At 41.2% G+C, this 22,442-nt stretch overlaps 1 protein-coding gene across 2 annotated transcripts; it reads left to right on the forward strand.

Annotated features, from left to right (window-relative positions):
* The first annotated feature begins 1,164 nt into the window (after positions 1 to 1,164).
* On the forward strand, positions 1,165 to 21,621 carry ssh1a (slingshot protein phosphatase 1a). Of its 2 annotated transcripts, XM_078250696.1 has the most exons (15): positions 1,165 to 1,368; positions 3,716 to 3,753; positions 10,681 to 10,781; positions 13,712 to 13,776; positions 14,501 to 14,622; positions 15,046 to 15,114; positions 15,282 to 15,347; positions 15,648 to 15,842; positions 15,961 to 16,054; positions 16,664 to 16,792; positions 16,995 to 17,041; positions 17,155 to 17,301; positions 17,794 to 17,994; positions 18,190 to 18,892; positions 18,998 to 21,621. In XM_078250696.1, exons 1-15 carry the CDS (start codon positions 1,288 to 1,290, stop codon positions 20,081 to 20,083), a joined length of 3,144 nt encoding a protein of 1,047 aa, XP_078106822.1. In that variant the 5' UTR covers positions 1,165 to 1,287; the 3' UTR covers positions 20,084 to 21,621. The 2 variants fall into 2 exon arrangements, with proteins under 2 accessions (XP_078106822.1, XP_078106823.1); XM_078250697.1 differs by lacking the exons at positions 1,165 to 1,368; positions 3,716 to 3,753 and adding an exon at positions 8,370 to 8,617.
* The last annotated feature ends 821 nt before the right edge of the window (positions 21,622 to 22,442 follow it).

The following is a 22,442-nucleotide window of genomic DNA, read 5'->3' on the forward strand; positions in this document are numbered from 1 at the left end:
CCAGTAGAGCATACTAATGAATTGTGTCTCCGTTTTAACATTTACTAATGAATTGTCCTGTTTTTCTTTTTCTTTCATCCTGTTTCTCCCTGTTTTATATAGCAAATGTTACTACTGTATATCTTTTGTCTTAGAGCTGGCTAAGAGCTAACCAAACGTACAATCACCTCTAACTGTATGCTGTACCGTATTAGCCCAGTAGAGCATACTAAATATCATCCTGTTTCTCCCTGTTTTATATAGCAAATGTTACTACTGTATATCTTTTGTCCTTTTTATTGTAACTTCAACCTGCCTAATGGACTACAGATGGAAATTAGCCCTTGGGCTACAATCTAGCACTTTTATGTGTACTGCTGTACATGTTCATCAAATGTGCATTGTCCTGAAATAATAAAATAAAAAAATAAAAAAAATAGGCTACCCTATAATTTTCTCCTGTTATACCACTGCACCTCTTTATTCTCCCACATACATAACACGCTTACCTACCACAACCCTACAGGTGTTACTGAAATCATGCATGATTCCTGGATACCATTTAAGTTAAGTGTTCCAGTGCTGCCTAATGCCCATGCTGGCTCCTCTTAGCCCTCTTCCTGTCCTCTCCAGGATATATCACACAGCAGCTTTAAGGTAGCACAACACAGATGTTAACAATAACAGTAATGATGATAATGGACAATTCATTTCTACAGAGTAATGCTAGTACTGGTGCAAAGTACTCATAGGACTGCCTGCCATTATAGGACTGCTTCCAGTACTACAAGTTTGACTGCTTTCACATTCAGCGCCCAAGAGTGAAAACAGAAATCCGGGGACACACCAAACAGCAGCCACTTTACACTCAAATTTGTGGTTACTTAATATATTGTGCTACACTGTGACTGCATTGTTTCCCCTTTATACTGTTTTATTTCATTGTAACTTATTATATATTTAATCTTATTGTATTATTTTTTTTTATCCTACTTATTTGTTTCTTTTATATCTCCTCTTCTGGTCTTTTAAGTCTTATATAAAGCACTTTAAATATTTGGTGGTATACAAATGAACTTGCATCGGCTTATTATTATTGTTTAGTGATTATTACTAAATAGTTACAAGTGCCATATGGCCGGGGCCTTGAAGGCAGGACTTCCTGCACAGACAGCCAGCTGCCTGCAGAATAATACGGCGCCTCTCCCTGTATCCATCCGTCCATCCATCAGCTGTATGTATCGTTAGCTCAGCAGCTAGCAGCTCAGCAGGCCCAGCGGCCGGCCGGTGCATCCACAGCTTCCAGCCATGGCGTTGGTTACTCTGCAGCGGTCCCCGACCCCGAGCGCCGCATCCACCGCCAGCACAGCAACCACGACCGCGGGGGAGGTCAGTTTGGTCCTTGGTGAACAAAAATGATGCTCCTGTGTGGTGCGGTGTTGGTGGAGAAAGGCCCGCTGATTGAAGCTAAATTAGCACCGTTAGTTAACACGTTATGCTAGCTATGTTTTTTGCTAACGGTAGCATAATCAGGTATTGCTGGCCACCATATATATATTTATCAATATGGCTGGTAGATGTCTAATTTTAAAATGCAATTAAATTATTTAAAAAAGACATGCTCACACCTGTTAAATGTGGTTTTAATTTTAAAGAGCTAACGTTAGCTGAGTTTGACAAGAGCCTTATGAATGAAATAAGCTGTAGCTTAGCTGGTTATGATGTGACTGGCTGACATTGATAATAACGTGTTTTTCTTCAATATTAATATAGCTATATCACATAGTCTGTCTGGCACTCCATCAGTAACGTTAGAGCAACAACAGGCACTCATGGCGCTGCTGCAGTCCACACACTGCTAAATTTACATTCATTTACTCAAATTAAATCTGAGATGATGATGATGAGTTGATGTTTTAGAATGGTGGCTTGATTTAGCTATATTCTCTTTAGCAGACAACACATTAGAGGCAGTCAGTCAATTACACAGAACATTTCTATGTCAATTTCCACTGTGCTGTCCTGTGGTACCTCCAGGCAGTATAGGGAAATATGAGATTTCCAGTCTGGTAAACAGCCATGGGATAAAGACTCAACTTTAAGACTTTAAGTCTTTACCTATCTTTCGTAGTATATAGTCTAGATTGAACTGTTAGTTTTCCGGGCACTCACAGCAAGGGGAAATTAAGTTGCCTCAAAACTGTAATCATTCAACTTCCTTTGCTACTTTCAAGTACAAGTATTGTCCTCTCCTCACTGCCAGACGAGGGCGCTAACCACCAGCTATAAACAGGAAAGCCTTATTCTGTGCTGAATGTCCAAATCATAGAAAACATGAGACATGACATATGAGTTTATTTACAACCATCAATGTTTCAGCTAGAGATGACGACTTTATTTTTCACAGCATGTTCAAAACCGTGCAGCATGTTAAATGTTGCAAATAGATTGCTCCTTATAAAGGAGTTAGTTTTGTTGCTTTAACTTGGTTTCGTCCCTGTACCTCAGTGTCTTGCTGGAGCGGTTGGTGTAGTTCAGCAATATGGTGAGGTGTCACAGATAAAGCTGGCAGGAAGCTGCTGCAGCTATGATGTCATCTACTCATGAGGGGTGGGTGGGGTGGTGGAGTACTACTGTAGGAGAGGGAGGTAAACAGATTTAATAGATGCTGGCATGAGGCAGTTAATGCGTACGATTATTTCACCTAATACACAATAATGGAAAGTTAGTCATGCAGTGTTACATGCTCCCCTAGCAGAATGATTTTCTGACAGCAAATGGTGCTCATTTGTCTGCATGCCATAGCATTTCTCTTTTTCCCTGCTGAGTATACTTGACTGGCTGCAGCTGTACATCTGTGGCTGTAGACTTTCTCTGACAGTGTATAGTGTCAGTTTACTGTTCCTAAATGACAGTGTGCAGGCTGGTCAGCTGAACTTGTCAAAATATTTACACAGCCTTGCTCATTATCAGCCCCCGTTATACCCCTGCCATATAATTGCTTGTCATGTTATATGTTGTCCGTACTGTGCTTTCCTCTATGCAGCCATATTAGTTTTAGTATGCTCATTTCTTATGTTGAGGAGCATTCAAGTCATGTCCGCTCCCTCTGCGTCTTCCACGCTTCTCCAGGTGGCGTGGATGCTATTAAATGCATATATAATACACACCTGCATTTGCAGTGACTTCACTGGTATTTGCTCGCAGCACAGTATTTGACAGAAGTCGGAGAACAGAAGACAGGATTGACTTTGATTGGATGGAGCGTACTGCCAGACTTAGTTTTTTCGGCTTCCTTTGATGCTGAAGTCAAACTATTTCCTTCTGTGCCTACAATCGCTGTGTGATAAAACATTATTAAGCCCATTTTCACTACAAAGAGCAGTTCACTTCTCTGAGGGTGGGGAATAGATGAACACGTGAGGTTTTATATCGCTGTTATAGCACAATAATACAGCTTTCTCAGATCATTTAATGACAAGAGTGTTGGTATCTGCCATAAAAAATATACCATCATTGAGATTAAGCATCTCTCTAATTTTTCGACTTGAATGAACACTGTATGTGTAGCATCTTAATTGTTGGTTATCATCTTGTCAATTTTATTTACCAAAGCTTACGATTGGTAAAATGTAGACAAACCCATAGCTTCTGTGTAGGTGGCAAGCTTAAAATGTTTGTTAATAATGCCAAAATGGCTTCGATCTGGTAATCTTTTCTCTTATCTGTATTGCAGGATTTTGGGAGTGAAGATGAACGGCGAATAAATCAGAGGTAAGTTTACTCTAAGTTAGGTTTTGCCCTTCTGTTGCATGTACTTGGCAAAGCAGGTTCACATTTTATACGCAGGTGTTGTTGACTGATTTGCTGCATCTGTCTTTGAGTCATTTGGTGAAATCTGGAGTGGCGGCAGGCAGACTAGCTGGCATCAACAAAGGAGGACAACTAAGCGTCAGTGTAATTAAACACCTGTCTATCTGTCTTGTTGGCAGAGTCATCACTTCCTAACAGCCATGTTATTCGCAGTCGTCTCACAAGTAGTATGTTAACACACGTGTCGGTATTTTTTATTAGCACTCAGATTGATGAACTTGTTCTTGAATTGAGCATAATCAGTCAAGTCACTTGGATTTTCTACAGTTTTTTTTATTTAGAGTGCTTGTGCTGATTTGGATTGACAGAAGGTTGATTATGATTTTGGTACTTGATTGTTTTAGTCATTTACTGAGTAAAAACAACAAATATTTGCGATTATAGTAATTTGACTATTCAGTCAGTGCACAACAACCTTTTGATGTTGCAATCAAAGCATTCATTTCAATATTTATTTTTTTATATGTTCCCAATAGTGAGACAAGATCAAGAATACATTTAAATAAAAATGATTTTAAGAAACCATTTGGTTCAAGTAACTTGTGTTTTGTGCATTTGATGATGGAAATAGTCGAGCCCTTAGTATGTAAGGTTTTGCCAGCTTTCTGTCAAAAGCTGTAGCAGACTCTATGGGACAGTTTCAATGTTACGAGATCTTTACCAAATAGAAAGAACTGGCAATTCAGCTTTGTACTTTTATTATGTAACTTCATGTATTAACAGCAGTATAAATGTACGTTTTGGGCAATAATATGATGCTCACCGAGCTAAACGTTTTTGTAATTTTGTGCAGACTTTAATGTTTATTTCTGGATGTTATCTGCCAATAACCTTCCATAATGTATAGTATTAGATTAACCCACTGAAATGCAATGACTGTGGAAGAACTATTGTATGGAAAGACACCCACAAGTGCTGCTTTTGTATTTTGCATCTGTTATGTACATGACTGTTAATACTGATGTGCTGTTCTTAAATATTCGGCTTTAGGAACATGCATTCCTAAAATCGAGCTGAACTGTTCTGCATGAATTTGATAATAAGCATCTTATTGTAACCCCAACTACAGTAAAGTTGTTTACTAGAGAGATTTCATTTCAGATCAATACAAGAGCTTTTGTAATAGCCTGCATGTCTTTTGTTCCTATATATAATATTGACTTGTCAAGACATTGACAATGATGACAAAATAGGTCTTTATGTGTCATGTGTCATTCTGTCATATTGACAGAATCTTCTGTTCTGATGTGAATGTGCAGTCTTGTTAATGTGACTTTTGTGATTTGTCACATCTTTATTGCTGAAAACTTAACTTGGATAATCTATGAACTGGAGGAAATTTTTGAAGAAACAGAACATTTATCACCCTAAGATAAGCAAATGCATCATTCTAAGGCTGGTTACACACTGGATGCGTCGCGCAAGCATGTCAGCTGCGTGGCGTGTCCATTTATAGTTCGGCTCCCATGTTAACAGGTTAGAGTTTACACACTGCCTGCGTGACATGCACGTCTCAGGCGCGGCTCGAGCCGCGCCAAAAATGCGTGCATGCTAGAAATAGAACCAACGCCTATTTTTCACGCGACACGCAAGCGTGTTGGAAGCGTTTCCAGGCAAAATAGAATAGGAAAAGATGTTTATATGTCATTTTGACACTAATACATATTAATAAATGACATGTTGATGTTTGAAAGTCTCTAGGTTTCGATATAAATGTAATTAAAAAAAATACAGAACGAAATATTCTGTAGCCTATTTTTCCGTCAATACTGCCGACGTTGTCTTTGCTGTAATCAAATCAGTCTATATTTATATTTAACATGGTATTTAATTTTATCAATGGGAAACATACATGTGTACAGACAAGGCTAGCAGCAGCAGCGCCGCGAAAAATCTACGCAGCCGCCACGCAGCTGACACACAACAGAAACGTCTCACTCACGCCACGCAGGCAGTGTGTAGCCGGCCTAAGGGTTCCGTTTCTTTTCAGTTATGCGACAGCCTTTGCAATGTTCCTAAGCAATGCATGTGTGTGAGAAAGATCTTTGCATGATGCGAGCCCTGTCTTGCCTCAGGATTGCTTGAGGGGCTGGTAAGCCATGTTATGCAATTAAATTGCCAGTAGATTCCTGTTTTATAATATTATGGCATAGTAAATTGTTCTTTATTTGACAGACTTATTTCTCTTAAAATCAGGGTGTACTAATCTAGTACACTAGATAGATAGCTACATCTGTTGATGGACAGCCATACGACTGCCAAGTGGGAATATTTGCGCCTGCTGTTCCGACTGACCTTGATAACGATGACAAGCCCAAGGTGTTGATCGAGGCCAACAAAAACATCGTGCAGGTGTCGGTGGCACTGAACCAAGAAATGATTTCATATTACCACCTTGTACACAGCAGAGTTGGGCAAGAAGCACAATTGGACAAAAATGTGTGTTTATGTGTAGATATGGGGTGCTGTGTTTTGGAATGAGGAGGAGGGATACAGTGACACGAAGGATCTGCAGATTATTAGCTTCACAGAAATGTGAAAGTCCATTAAAACTCACCGCAACACTTTCTCAATCAAATAGCATACTTGTCTAGACGTGTGGAGATTTAAATGCCATAATGTGTCATGTGTCAGGATTTGAATGTAGAATCTATGTGGATATGAGAAACATAGGCTCAACAAACTGCAGCAGAAGCACCATCTCTGGGTCTTTAGGTTAAGGTTTCCTCAATGACATGATGACATAATTTCTTTCCTCCTCAGGCCCTCCGTGTCTCCACTGACATCTGAGGTGGGTTTTTCCTCCCTCTCTCTCTCAGTGGTGTAAGTGAGAGAATGGCAGCATTATGCAACTGCTAGCCCCAAGCGGAGGCTTTTTACCCTCACTGTGCTGGTGTGTGAAAAACACTCTGAGATCACTAAAAAAACAGAGTGGTTCCTCTGTGTAATCCCGCGCACCTTTCTCTCATACTGATACGTGATTCAGAGCAGTGGCTTAAAATAGTATCTGGTCGTGTTTGGCGCCATCCATGTCCATCTGGCTACTGCTGCAGCAGTAACAAACTATACCTTAATTCTGTGACATGCCATCATTCCTGTCTGCTGCTTCTAAAGCTTGACCTCATATGCAGAGGAAGTTCCTTTCTACATGCACCTCACCTGATACACTGAGCTGTCCAAGTTTCCACCTGGAACATGACTGAACCCACGTCAGCTTGAAGTCTGTTAGTGACCAGGTGTTACAGACGTTGTCCTATTGTCGAGAAGAATAGCAGAGCTATCTTGTTATCTGTGTCGCAGAGCTTTTGTTAACGTCTGTCAGCAAATCCCCCCAGATTAACAGAGTCATGTCACCTCATTGTGTATGTGTGGGGGGTTGAATGCTTAGTGAGAGAGGAAAAGTGAGAAAGAAAGTTATAGCCTATATAAGCTTTCTACCCACAGACAGAGATTAAACTGCCATTGCATGATTCTATTTCATTTCAGTTCTGTATTTTCCTTTCCCTCCATGCATCTAAAAAGAGTATTCACTGTTATTGCAGATGCGTTAGACCTAAAAAGCTATTTCCTACTTCACCTACCGTTATTCTCTTTAATAATCACACAAAACATTGTGTTTTGTCTGTGGTGCATCTGAGTGACTGTGACTGACAGCCAGCGCTGGCCACTTGAGGGAGAGAGACAAGATAATCCTTCCCTTATAAGCCTGGGTATAATGAGATTTGGGAGTTTTGGGAGATTGCCAGTTCTCACTGCCCTTTCCACCAATGCTTGGCCCATGTGTTAAGCTCCCTGGAGGCACTAGCTTGGATTTTGTTGAACCTTAAGATGGCATGCACATGGAGACATCCCCTTAGAAAGTTTTGGCCAAAAGTCCTCCTGCTTTTTTGTCTTCCTCCAATTGAGCAAGTGGTCTTACTTTCCCCAGAAGACAGAGAGAGAGAAAACGGCACTCTCAGTGGGTTGTGGAGAGCTGGATTTTGTTGGATAGCAACACAAGATGCTGGAAGTGGACATGTTTTGCATTAGCTAAAGAGGAAACCTGTTGTTCACTTTGTACTGTGTCAGACCTGATGGATGAGAGAAGTAAAGAATGAAAGAGTTCTTGCTAAAGGAACGGGAAATAAATCCACCCCTTGAATTCTACTGGATTAATTGTTCTCTGTAACCTTCTGGCTTTTGCTCATTCGTTTGTTGAAAAGCGAAAGACTCTGTGTCTCTTTGGGAAAGTGTACAAGTGCTTATCCTGAATGAAGGAGTGCAATTTAATATTGCTCTTCTTTCTTACGGATGTGAATGCTTAATCATACTCTAAAAGAGCAACAGAGACAAAACAGACTGAAGGCACAGTTGTGTGTACCCGGCGGGTGGAGACTGCAGTACGTCCCTCCAGACAGGAGTCTGACCCGCACTCAAAACACACAGAGACACTCCGATGAGGGAGGAGGAGGAAACAGAGGGAGTGGCATCTGTACAGACGCCACTTCTTCACTGAGCAGCACAGATGAGTGCAGCCTGTCAGTCAGTCTGTCACTCAAGTGCAATGGGCCAAGACCTGAAACTGTCATTCTTCTTCTTTCGCACTTTGCTCCTTCACTTTGTCTGGAGGTAGATGAAGAGGAGATAGCTCCCGGCAGAGAGGCCTGGGTTTCAAACTAGTCAACAGGATGCATCTGGTTGTAGAACCCATTCAGGAGGCTGTGCTGAAGATGCTACCTTATTTTGTGGAGAACGCTGTTTTGACCCAGAGTGAGATAAACCGCATGTAAGTTAAGTTTATCTTCTGGAGTTTGAACTTGTGGCAACAAAGTGAGATTTGAGCTCAAACACTAAAATTAAGCTTTGGACTTCCTGATACTTTTACGACTGTTCGTCCATATAACTGTCCATCTTTGTATTTCTGTCTGTAAAGAAGGAATAGGTACTGTAGGTTGTACTCGTGTGGAATCATTGAGGCTATCTGGCAAGCTTTTCTGTCATACTCTTTGTTTGCTTTGATACCAGATGTACAGTATTTTTAGCCCTTTTGTTTGAGGAGAAGCTGATAGCAGGGCAAGAGACAGTGGAGCTGCGGATGTTTAATTAGGACGTCTGAGTACAGCCTGTAAAGCAGTGGGACAGCTCTTGCTCTACACCTAAAGACAAGTTTCAGAGTGCAACTTTTCTGTGCGAAGTTATCAGGTATCACAGGCCAACCTGAGGACCTAAAGTCGTGTTACTACTAGTTGAAATATGAAAAATGAGGAGCATAGATTTGTACACAGTACTGAGCAGTAATGAGGCTGTAGCCCTGTTATTGCCCTTGCCACTTTTGCCTCATATTATCCATCTTTCCCTGACAGTGGACCCTCCTGACAGCCACATAAATCTCAAACAGAGAACAGAGACTGAAACAGAAATCCACCACAGGGAGACAAAAGCTCTTGTTAAGAAGTGTCCGCCCCCAATGCTTTGTCACTTTTTTTCTGTGGTGCTGGAGGCGGAGGGAATTTATTGTGAGGTACACAAAACGAAGTCCATTGTTCCCACAAAATCATCTGTTTGGCCCGGGCCTGCTCTACTGTATGTGGGTTTTGAAAGTCTGATCAGAGAGAACTGAGCGAGGGAACAGTTTCAGAGCTGGATATAAAAATGTGTTGGTGAAAATGTAAGGAGTTTAATTGATGCCTGTTTTCAACCAAAGGCATTTGGTCAATGGCTAATATGTGTTTGGAGGTGTAGGGGATCTAGCCATACAAAAAGTTTGAATTTATTTCAAGGATATACAGTTTACCAATGTAGTAGGTTATGCTGTTTAAGTCACTACCAATATTCAACATTTTCCTACTTAAAAATAGTACTGCAATACTGATTTTAATAATACAGTAGTACAAACCATGTGCAAAACCTGTTAGGCTTTTTCTTACATGTCGATCTTAAGGTATCATCAGTAAAAATATTATAATAATATCAGTATTGTTCTTTAAAGCTGACATTAGCTAGTCATACTGACACTATACCAATACGTTTAATTTATAATGTCTGTATTTATTGAGAGGTCCATTTATCTTTATCCTGTTTGGAGTTTGTTATGTTCCGTCCACTCCTCATTTCTGTACTTGCCTAATTATGTCTTTGTTTGCCAGACTGCACACACTGAATACATGGTGCATGTGCTCCACCCTGCTGCCAGGTAGATTTATTAATGTGCTCATGTTGTTTTTCAGTGAAATAGAATGATTGAATTAAGCCCAGAGGAAACACCTCACTTCTTTTTTTTTATTGCAGTTCCCTACTTATGTCATCTGTTGACAGCTCCAAAGCCTAACCTGAAAAACCTGAGGTTTTACAGGCAGGTGTGGACTGGTAATTGCAGCTTTTCTGCAATTGTGAAAGTTAATTATCACAAACAACTGAAGTTAGGTCAATTATTTAGGTCTGTGTTGCTTTACACCTAGCCAGCAGCGACCTGACAAGTCAAATCTGAGTGCAGCCCATGCAGCAGAAAAAAGACAGATAAGCATTTAGGATCAAAGCTTGATTCATGGCTGCTGCAGACCTGAGGTCTGCCTCTGTAACGTGGCAGCTGGGCTTTTCCACTCAGCTGTTGAGGTAATTCCGTGGCAGCAGGCAGCCATGATTTATGCCCATCTCACTGGCTGTGTCTACTCAACTAAATGGTCCTGTTAAAACGAAATATTTCATTTGTCTTGTGTCCCATTTCTCAGCCTTGCTGTCCAACAAACAAGCTGGAACGATTGTGCTGAGCTGTTGCTCTGCGCCGTGATGTCTGATGGAAAGTGTGTATGTTTCAATGCTTGTAACTCCTCTCTCCCATTTGTTTTGCAGCCTGAGTGAGAGCTTCTTCATGGTGAAGGGTGCTGCTCTCTTTCTGCAGCAGGGGAGCAGTCAACAGAGCCATAAAGCACATCCTCACCACAAACATGCAGGTGAGAAAAACAAAAAGCACACCCTGTTATCCACATCGCTTACACTAACTGTAGTTTTGATCTCATCAATCTCCTCCGGAGACTTCTCGTCCAGGTTACGTAGTGCGTTTGTGTAACGAGTTCATGTGCTGCACTCCCTAACACTACAGCAGCTGTTTGTAGCTGAGGTAAGGAGTATGGAGGCTGCTTCGTTGATAAGTATGTTCCAGGCATATAGCTTAGGCAGATTAGTGTTTAAATCTGGCGCATTGTGGCACTGTGAGCAAAACTTCTGTGGACAATTAGAGGAGGTCCTTTTTGTTTGAATTACCTTGTGTGTGTAACTTAAAGTACCTATATAAAAAATTAATAGATGCGTAGTGTCTTTTTATTTATTGATTGAAGGCTAAAGTCAGTTGGACTGAACAATGAAATGTCTTTAATCAAAGGCTGTCACTATTGAAAGACACAGTTATTGCTTTAAAGACACAAGGCTGACCCGACAGTCCACTGGCACAATGGGAAATCAGCACCAGCCAACAGCCAGAATGCTGCCAAGTCATTTGGCATGTCATGGCTGTGGTTCGAAGCTTTATCACTTTACCAGCCACTTTGTCAGGTAACCCACATTGTAGCTGGTTCTCAAAAACACTTGGCTGGGGGAAATAGTTGTAACATTAGCCAGCAACTGTGTCTGTCAGAAGAAGAAAAAAAGGATAGTGTAAGGTGACTTCAGATAGCTTCTGGTCCCATTAGCCAGTTTTGTGAAAATAAACATTATACTATGGACCATTTTAATACCAAAACATATCTGTGAAGCCACACTTATCTGACCAGAGCTGTGACATTTTATGTTATAAAAAGCAGACATCTGGATGTATCTGAATGTCAGTCTTCTTTTACCTGCAAGTGAGCTGTTTCACTGTCATGGAATCAGTAAATGCACACTAATGCAGACTAAACTGTTATAGGGCATACGTAGATGTAGCTTAGCTCTAAGCTCTAAGTCAAGGCTATCAGGTGAACTGGTTTGAACCTCTCACATAAACATGGACACATGACACATAATTATCTGCAGATATATTTAGGTTTCTGTGTATTGCTCTTAAACCTTGCAGCTCTTATTATTCAGAACAGATCTCTATAAGGCTACAAACTCACTTGACTTTTTACCGTTTGATCCACTTGGATCCATCAAAACCATCAACAATACACTTTGTTTTGTTTTTTTCAGATTTTTCTGCTAGCAGCTATGGATAAATGAATTTGCAGGATATGATTCATATAGATTTGACTCTTTACATGCCGTCCTTATTGACAGTACTGCAGTACTGTAGTTGCTTTATGAGTGGCAACACCTTGACCATTATGATGCAAAATCATTGAATGTTTTTTATATTTATTCTTAAGGAACACATTTTCTACATTATCAGTTTCCTGGTTTTTACATACATGCGTTCCAATTAAAGAATTCTTTAATCAGTTTGCCAAACCACTCAAGTCTTATTGTCAAGGTAATCTGCTTTGAACATAAAGTTATTAATTTTTAAGTTTTATCTAATCCATAATCCTCATCCATCCATTTTGGAACACCACATGATCACCTGTGCAGCAGCATTTCCATCTCAATGAAGTTTAAATTATAATCTGGATTTCTGTCCATGTGTCTGGAACATAATTAAATGGTTTCTAGGAACGTTTGATTTCTCTTTCATCATTGACATTAAAATAATTGCTTCTCCTCCAAGAATCATTTTAGGCAGTAAATTTAGGAGTGGTTGATGGCCATGCAACTTTAGAAGGATTTATATATTAGTCTCCGTTAATTTAGTTTTGAAATAAAATGTATATACTTTCCCAAATCTGTATCCAGAAAACAAAACCTGATGCATTTTGCTAAGACAATGACCCAGATGTGAGACAGTGATCAATGACATGTTGTAGAGAAGTAGTGTCAGTTTAAACATGTTTGAACTGTGATTTTACTGAAGACACGTGCGCTACACTGTGATATCAGATACAAAGACTTAGAGATGGTCCGATACCATTTTTTGCTTCCCGATACCGATTCCGATACCTGAACTTGCATATCGGCCGATACCGAGTACCGATCCGATACTAGTGTGTCATATATTTTATTATGTTTTAAGAACTGTATACTTCTATCCCTGTATGGATGTGATATTATTTCTATCTTTGTTGTCGGTCTGGCTCAGGTTAAACTCTTTGTGAAACATGAATGCCACAGAACGTTCTTTTATTCTGCAGTTTGACAGTCAGTTATAACGGAAAAAGAACATAAATAAACTACTTTAACGTATTTTTTCTTTAGTGCTTTATTACGTGGTATCGGATCGGTGCATAAACTCTAGTACTTCCCGATACCGATACCAGCGTTTTAGGCAGTATCGGAGCCGATAGCGATACTGGTATCGGTATCGGAACATCTCTACAAAGACTACATGACATTATCTATGTACCTGTTTTGACATATTTCGACATAGTTGGCTCTCCATCAGCTGCAACTTTGCATTGCTGTTGATCCACCTCCACACCCTGTTTTATTATTCAGCTTGACTGACGTGTCTTGCACAGGGAGCACTGAGGGACGTAAAATGAACATGAATTGTGGGTAATAAATTTCTTATCAATGAACACAACGTCAGCTGATATAAAAACATTTGACATGTTATTTTCTCCAGACAGAAGGCTTTATTGTAAAACACTAGGGAGCAGTGTAACACGTACCTTCACCAGACTACAGCAATGGCTTTAATTAAATGAGCTTGTTGTGTCCCCAGCATGCATTATGTGTTCATTAATACCAGTGTTGTCAAAATGAAACAGCTTTATCATCTTTGGTAATGCATGACAAGGCAGATTTATAATCAATGACATTAAACAGCCTCTGCTCGTCATGGATCATTTTTCGTTGTGATCTTCTTCAACAGGTGACTTACCTCAACACTTGCAGGTGATGATAAACATTCTTCGCTCGGAGGACAGAATCAAACTGGTGAGAGACAACACAAGTATATGTACATCAAAACATGCATACACACACACACACACACACACACACACACACACACACGCACACACGTACACATACAGGCAAGTGACTAACAACCTGGCACAGCAAACCCTCCAGAATGCATTTTATTATGCACTGAAGACGCTTATTTGTTCACTGTAATTATTAGCAGGTTTGAACACACTCAGGAGAGCATTACCAAATGTTTCCATAATGTGTGTATGAGTTAGTGCTATATCATTTTATGTTTACCAGCTCTGCGTTCTCTTACATCCTGGGAACTCTGTTTCCCTATTACATCAAATTTGTATTCCAGTTTTCTTTGGACATGTAGGAGGGTCAGTGCATTGAACCCTTTTGCTTCCTCAGGACATTTGCTGTTGTGTACAATCAGAGTTTTAAACTCTTTTGTAAACGGGGCATGAAAATCACAAACCTGCCACACTAGATTTATTCATGAGCCAACCCACATGTTTAAAGTGTGATAGTCTGATGTTGTCTTGTATTTAATGTACTTAAAAGTAAAACAATGTATGGCAAAAGTAATTCAATTTCAGACAAACTGTTCCTTAATTTCCACAGTAATTGAATGTATTTTGCTTGGCAGCTCTCAGGTACTACTACAAAAACAGGAAACAGGATGTCTTACTCTTAGCCAAAACGTTCTGGCTTTGAATTTTAAGTAAATTGTCTGTGCCCTGTCCAGGCAGTGCGGCTGGAGAGTGCATGGTCAGATCGTGTGCGGTACATGGTGGTGGTGTACACCAGTGGGCGACAAGACACAGAGGAGAACATCCTACTGGGCATCGACTTCACCAGCAAAGACTGGTAAGAGTTAACCCTTTTGTGTGTGGGGTTTTATGATCACTGTTTGCCAGACAGACAGACATCTGTTAAAAGCTACCAGAGCTACATTTATAAATTGGTATTTTCATTTGCTTTGAGAAAATATTTGCTTGTGTCCAGTAAGCCACACATGATTTATTACCTGCAGGGCTGCTCAAGGCTGTATAGTGAACCTAAAAACAACAAACATTTCAAACGTAATCCTGCCATTTCTTGTTTGCCTGACAATTGTTTAGATTTACAGATATTTATTGAGTAATCCTAGAATATAGCAATTGCCGCAACATAGGTTTTTAATGTAGAAAATCACATTTATGTTATCGACTTCACACATACGTCACTTCAAAGAAAAGTTATTTTCTTTTTCTATTTGCCTGGTATTTATTTTTCTCTCTCCTCTGTCAGCAAAAGCTGTTCGATCGGCATGACGCTACCTCTGTGGAGTGACACAAAGATCCATCTGGATGGAGATGGGTGAGTTCGCTCTGTCAGTGTGTGACCCCTGCTGTACGGCTGCAGCATTTAACCCAGTGATATTTCCCTTTTTACCCAACACTGCTGCTACACTTGCCATTTGGGATGATACACAGGTAGCTACACTGTGCTCAGGGGAATGACCATCTGTTTTGTTTGCTCCTCAGGGGCTTTACTGTGAACACAGCAAGTCGGACTCATGTCTTCAAACCCGTGTCGGTGCAGGCTATGTGGTGAGTAATAAACAACCTCTGGAGCCACAGTGGCTGTCTAAAGAAATTCTGCTTGATGACACACCACAAATCTCCTGATAAACACGTGTCACTATACTGCAGTAAGGCAGGTTGAGGCAATGCTGATTCATTCTGCCACCTGCTGACATAAAGATGCATGTGCAGAGAATTGCAAAGACCCTTTAATTGATTGTTAGCACTGTTAGTTAAAAACTATCATATTGATAGTTTTTACTAAAATACCTCACAAAATCAGTCTACAACTATAACCTTTTATTCTTACAAACAAACACAATCTAGGTCAGCCCTGCAGGTGCTGCATAAGGCATGCGAGGTGTCACGCAGGCATAACTACTTCCCTGGAGGCATGGCTCTCACCTGGATGGGCTACTATGAGAGTTGCATTGCTTCAGAGCAGAGCTGTATCAACGAGTGGAACACCATGAAGGACTTGGAGACCACACGGCTGGACTCACCCACCATGTTTGTTGACAAGTCAGTAAACTTTATGTAAAGACTGAAACGAATCACACCTGCACCTGTTATTGATGTAGCTTGACATTTCAGGAACAACTGGAGTGCTGAGATTTTAATGAGACTTAATCTTTGGTAGGCCTTCAGAGAGAGAGAGGACAGGGTGCCTTATTAAAGCCAAACTCAGAAGCATCATGATGTGCCGGGACCTCGAGAACGTCACCAGCAAACAAGTAAATATACAGTAATAGTAGTAGTAGTACTAGTAGTGGTAGTGGTAGTAGTAGTAGTAGTAGTAGTAGTAGTGGTAGTAGTAGTAGTAGTAGTAGTAATAGTAGTAGTGGTGGTGGTAGTGGTAGTGATAGTAGTAGTGGTAGTGGTATTAGTAGTAGTGGTAGTAGTAGTAGTAGTAGTAGTGGTAGTGTATACATACACACACACTGAAATAAACCTCTGCTTTGCATTTATTTCTTGTGGTTTAATTTTAGTGGCTGCATTTACATTTCACTCTCTAAAGATACAGACAACTCAGTTCACTTACTCGTTTTCAAACTTTGGAGTTGACTTTTATGGAATTTACTCTGTGGATGTCCCCTAGACTTTATAATAGTTTCTAATTACAGGAATCTGATTTACACTATTCTTATGTTATAAATTATTATATGTATATAATATACTATTACCTGTCAATGTTGTTTGATACTAGCCACCCAAATTCACATAACACGTTACATAACATTTGTATAGTTTTCAGGGAAATCATTTTAAAGTAAACTTCCAAAAAAAACAATTTCACACATAAATCATCATGTACTTATACTGTACTATAATTCTCTTGTCAGATCCGTACAGAGTTGGAACAACACATGAACTGTAACCTGAAGGAGTACAAAGAGTTCATCGACAATGAGATGCTGCTGATCCTGGGTCAGATGGACAAACCCACACTCATCTTTGATCACGTCTACCTGGTGGGACAACTGATACCGTCTCTTACATTCACCAAAATATCTGTTCTTTCCTGTGAATAACTGAGAAAGAAAAAAAGATTACATTCCATTTCCATCCCAAAGGAAGACTTCTTCCATGTGAAATTATTGTTTATGGAGAAATAACAATCTTACAAAGGTTTGAAAATGTACTCAATCTAACTTCCCTTCATTTTTTTTGTAGGGATCTGAATGGAATGCATCTAATTTGGAGGAGCTGCAAGAGTCAGGGTGATTTATTTTATATTATGAAGGAGCTAAGATAACCTCACAAAAAACATATTTTTTGTGATTTGAGCAAGAAAGAATGTTGTTGATGACTTAACACTATCTTTCCTCCCCAGGGTGGGCTACATCCTCAACGTTACCAGGGAGATAGACAACTTCTTTCCAGGCACATTTTGTTATCACAACATACGCGTCTATGATGAAGACGCCACTGACCTGCTGGCTCACTGGAATGAGACGTACAACTTCATTGTTAAAGCAAAGTGAGTTCTGAGTGGAACAGAAAATATGTTGCTCATCTATGTATCAGTTTATAAAGACGTATAAAGTCTTTTGTAATATCCTGTATCTTTATTTATTTGAATTTATTATCAAGCTAATATCTTGTGGACATGTTTTAACAGTTTTTATTGAGCATGAAACTTCGTTTTTGACCTTGGAAGCAGTAGTTTGACAAAAAAACTTAACTCAAGGTCTACTTACAAACTTTTTTTTTGTTAGAGCTCTCAACAACAGGCCCCCCCAGTCTCCATGTAATGTAATCGTTACCATGTGGCCGAAGCTCCTTACTTAGGTACTTGATAACAACTGAGTTATCTTACAGTAATGACAACTGAACAAGCTAAATCTACTGAGGAAGATCATGAGATGTGGTTGGAATCTCTAGAAAAAGCTGTTTAGTGGACGTGTGGAGTGAAGATTTATTTTGTCAAACTTCGTTTTTATGATTATTTAAAAAAATTCTCGCTCCATAGAAAGAACAGCTCCAAGTGTCTAGTTCACTGCAAGATGGGTGTGAGTCGGTCTGCCTCCACCGTCATCGCTTATGCCATGAAAGAGTTTGGCTGGTCCCTAGAGAAGGCTTACAACTTTGTCAAGCAAAAGAGGAGCATCACACGACCCAACGCTGGCTTCATGAGGCAGCTGGCCGAATACGAGGGCATCTTGGATGCTAGGTACAGCCCCTACAGTGTCTGTGTGTGTGTGTGTGTGTGTGTGTGTGTGTTTGTGTGTGTGTGTGTGTGTGTGTGTGTGTGTGTGTGTGTGTGTGTGTCTGTGTGTGTGTGTGTGTGTGTGCGCGTGCACGCACGGTCTTCTCTCATTGGACCTGTTTTTTGACTTTTGTATTCTGTATTTGTATATATATCCAGTAAACAGCGTCACAACAAGCTGTGGCATCCAGACGCAGACTGTGAGATGGCAGAGGGGCAGCAGGGGATGTCTCAGTGTTGTGGAGAGGAGGGGGGAGGCCACCTGACTCCAGAACCAGGGATGTCTCCCTGCTGTGAGGAGGCGCTGTCTGATAAGGGGGCTGCATGTCCCTCCCCACGCAGGACTGTTGCACTGGAGATCGACCCTGCCTACAACAACTACTATTTCCGCCGGCTCTCGGACACAGCGCTGGACAGCGAACCATCAACACCTGTGCGCGGCCCTCCCCTTCTCGGGATGGAAAAAGTCTTTATAGAAATCGAGGATGTGGAGCGGGACGCTCTGCTGGACGATGAGGCCTTTGATGGGCGTGAAGGCCTGCCACTCCCCAGCTTTGGTCCTACAGCAGAGGGGACTGCTGCCCAGACATGCTCTCTGCGCCCTGAGCCCCTGGAGGAGCTGCGTCTGAGGCTGGAGTTCAGCACAGTGGAGGAGGAGGATGAGGAGGAGGTGCGAAAGGAGGAGGCAGAGATGGAGGTGCTCATGCAACCAGATGATGCAGGGGGTGGGGATAGTGGCGGAGGGGAGGAAACGCAAGATGTGGAGGTAGAAGGGGATACAGAGGGTAATGGGATGGACCTGGCAACCCTAAATGAAAACTCCAACAATAACAACCATTTGAGCACTGCACATATCCTCAATGTAAGTTTGAGTTGTACGATTAACCTACATTTTAGAATGAAATGCTGAATGCTTGAAAAATTTACCAAAACCCTCTGACATTTTTTCTTTCCTGTCTTTATTTAGGAAAAAGCTTCCTCCCTCCCTCCTCCAGTTGATGCTTCTGCATTGTCCTGGAGGGATTCTAAGTCCAAGCTGAAAGAAGACTCTCTACCCCTAGTTTCTAAGCTTTGCCTTAAGCCCAGTTCTCCTGAAGTCCCAAGTGCTTCATTCCCACTGTCCAATACCTCTTCTGAAGGCCTCACGTCTTCAGTGGGACTGCTGCGCCCCTGTGACCCTCTGTGTGACTGTGCCAACTGTGCTGCCAGCCCACCCACAGCTCTATTCAACAGAGAGAAGCAGCCAGGAAACTCACTGTACTTACTGGAGCCGAAGGATGATGGTGACTTATTGAAAGTAAAGAATGAGAGTCAGAAAAGTCAATCTGAAGCTGCCTCAGAGGCTCTCCCTGAGCTGATGAAAATGGATTCGGAGGAAGAGAACCTTGCCGTGGCTTGCTACATTGGCCAACAACAGGAGACCCTGTTGCAGCTGCAGAGGTCTGGGCTGGTCCGCCGACGTGCAGAGAGACTAGAGAGACTTTCAGGTTTATCCCAGGAGAGCTTACCTCTGCACACATGCCAAAGGTCCAAAAACAGCCCTTTTCACACTGAGGAGGAAGAGGAGTTCTCCGGCTTCCCTAAATCTTCTACACCATGCCAAGTGCGGTTAGAGCCACTGGTGGTGCCACTGAGCAATGAAGCTTTGTTGGGGGTGGTGGGGTCTGGGTTGCTCACACCCACCTCCTCGCCTCATGGCTCCACCCTGACACGCAGCTCCAGCAGTGACAGTCTGCGCAGCGTGAGGGGAAAACCTGGCCTCGTGCGTCAGAGGGCACAGGAGATCGAGACCCGCATGCGTCTGGCAGGCCTAACAGTGTCCTCAAGGCTGAAGCGGTCCAACTCGTTGGCCAAGTTGGGCAGCCTCAACTTTTCCTCAGAGGACCTGTGTTCAGCCTGCTCCTCAGATGCAGGAACACTACTGCTCCTCTCGCTGTCCCCAGAGCCAGACCCCGGCCTGGAGTGGGACTCCCCCACCACCTCTGCTCTGCCCCGGCCCTGCAAGGACCTGCACACTCCAGAGAGAGCACTACCAGGTGAGCCCAGAAGCTGACATATCAAGTGGAGGTTATATACACTCCAACCATCCCCTCATCTGTCACCCTGTGGGGCTGGAGAATTGAGTCAAAGGAAACTAATGAAAACAAAAAAACAATGCCAACTGTTGTTATAAGGAGTGTTACACTCTCCTTTGCCACATTGTTTCTCGATCTGCTGTTCACAGTGATGAAAGTCATATTGCTGTATCTGACAAGTGTGTAAAGCCATCAGTGCACCTCTAACTTGGTTTGACTCATGGACAAACAAGTGCCTTACGTACGAGACCAGAGGCACAGAGCTGTGTGTTGGACTGCTGGATGAGACGGTACAAGGCGCTCTATAACCTTTAACTTCACAGCTGTTAGTACCTGATATGTACCAAATTATGGTATAGGTATCCATTGGCACTTACATTATTTTTACCTGTCTGGTACAAAGTGGTTGATGAACTTCCCTCAATGGAGCAAAGTGTTAATAAATGTAGAGTTGTTTACCGCACAGTTTATGTTTTAGATGCTAGAGGGTTGTAAAAAAAAAAAGAATGGTTACCTCATGTTGCATTCATGGAGCTCTTTCTCAGACAAACACCGGGTTAGAGTTTAAATCCGTTCATTTGCTGATGTCGAATTAAAGTGAGGAAATCAGTTTTGAGGTGTATGTTAATGCATTAATGCGTGACTATATGCGAGTCTGTGAGTGAGTGAATGGGATCAAAGTGAAGAGAGAAGGTTGTGACTTTGTTTTGCCAGAGGCATGCTCACTGTTTTCAACAAACAGAAACAGTTCTGAGTTTGTTGTTCCTTTGCACTGTTTTTTTTATTGAGTGAATTACTGGTACACAAGCAAGCTATCTTCCAAAATAACATCAGAGTAATGTTATTGACCTCATTCCCTACAATGTTCTTGGGAGAGGAGAGTGAGGAGTCACGCTGCATGGCTTGAAATCCTAATACAAACGCCTAGTGTGACAGGAACTGAGGATTTATGGCAGCCAAATCGTATGAGAGACTCAAATAATCTGAACATTTTTGACAAGATATGAACACAAAACATGACACATTTTAAATCCAAAACCTTCTTTACCTTAAATCAGCTCATCCTTGAGGGTTGCCAACATTTTCAACTCATTTGTTCTTTTTGAAATGTGAGAGACCAAAGTTTTTTGGCTGTCTCGACAATTTGGAAACACCATTGAAGCTGTACAAAATATGTGAACCATAATTGTCAATCAGCCATGTGCATATTTAAATGCTGTCGCATCTTTTTGCACCTTTTGGAAGAACATAAAGAGACTCAGTGAAGTCATCGGGCTCATAGCTGTTAAGCTTTTTATGCTCAAATCATCAGTGCGTTTGTAAGCTTTTGTCACACTGACTCGATCACGATAGGTTACGTCACAGTTTTGTAACCATTTTCTTTTTATATTTATGTATGCAGTAACTTTTGTACTGTACATTGCTGTAGTTTGAATGCATATTGCACTTTTTATGTTGCTCATAACAATGTACTGTATGTGGTAATTATGGAAATAAACATTTCTTTTACATAATATACCATGGATCTGTGTTTTTTTTCTTGTGAACGCAATTCATTCAAAACTAATAGTATTGGTTTTTTGAAATGATTGAAAGACAAACAAAACAGAAGTCAAATTATATATTGTATCACCCTGAATGTTATGGATGCTGTATTTAAGACCTTCCTGAATGGAAAGCATAACTAAATATCTGTGCAGCGACTCAACTTTGATGGTGTGTGTGTCCTGACATTACATCATCGTGCCCCCATCTGTATGCTTTGGCAGGAGAGTCATTTTCTAACAGCCAGGTTATGTAACATTTTGCATGACATCAGTGAATTACTTAAGTTACACAGTAACCTCCTATTAAGTTCCTCCTATCCTATATGACTGTGCGTGTCTATATAATGAATGGTAGGCCCTGTGTACAGTCTAGCATGTGTTGGGGCATTGAGGTGGGAAAGATGTTATTTTGTGTTGTTTGTGTATGAATTGACACTATAAAGCACTTCAGCTTCTGTTTTTTGTGTGTACGTAATGTACAAGAAACCTGAGACCTGAGAGTATTTCCAGTAATGTGAAATGGAAAATGAATGTGTCTTGCTACTGTAAACTTGTATTTAACATTAAAATGACAGACGGACTAAATAAGGCGCTTCGTAAAACTCAGTGTGCCAAGAAGCATGTGGAGTCTGTTTTGAATTAGTGATGATTTTAAATTAGAGACAGATTGCTTTTTGTCTAGACAGATTTGAGAGCGACCTGTAACACTTCTCAAACACAAGAACACGAGGCTTGCAGGCTGCCGTCCACAGTCTCTGGGTGTGGGCCGGCCCCTCTTCCCCTTTTTCTG

Source organism: Sander vitreus, chromosome 5 (genome assembly GCF_031162955.1).
Source record: "Sander vitreus isolate 19-12246 chromosome 5, sanVit1, whole genome shotgun sequence".
Lineage (NCBI taxonomy): Eukaryota > Metazoa > Chordata > Actinopteri > Perciformes > Percidae > Sander > Sander vitreus.

Excerpts from the sequence above, each read along its gene's own strand:
- ssh1a (XM_078250696.1), top strand. The coding sequence starts at position 1,288 with ATGGCGTTGGTTACTCTGCAGCGGTCCCCGACCCCGAGCGCCGCATCC. Across the intron at positions 3,754-10,680 it reads GAACGGCGAATAAATCAGAG|CCTGAGTGAGAGCTTCTTCA; the intron begins GTAAGTTTACTC and ends TTTGTTTTGCAG. Across the intron at positions 14,623-15,045 it reads GACTTCACCAGCAAAGACTG|CAAAAGCTGTTCGATCGGCA; the intron begins GTAAGAGTTAAC and ends CTCCTCTGTCAG.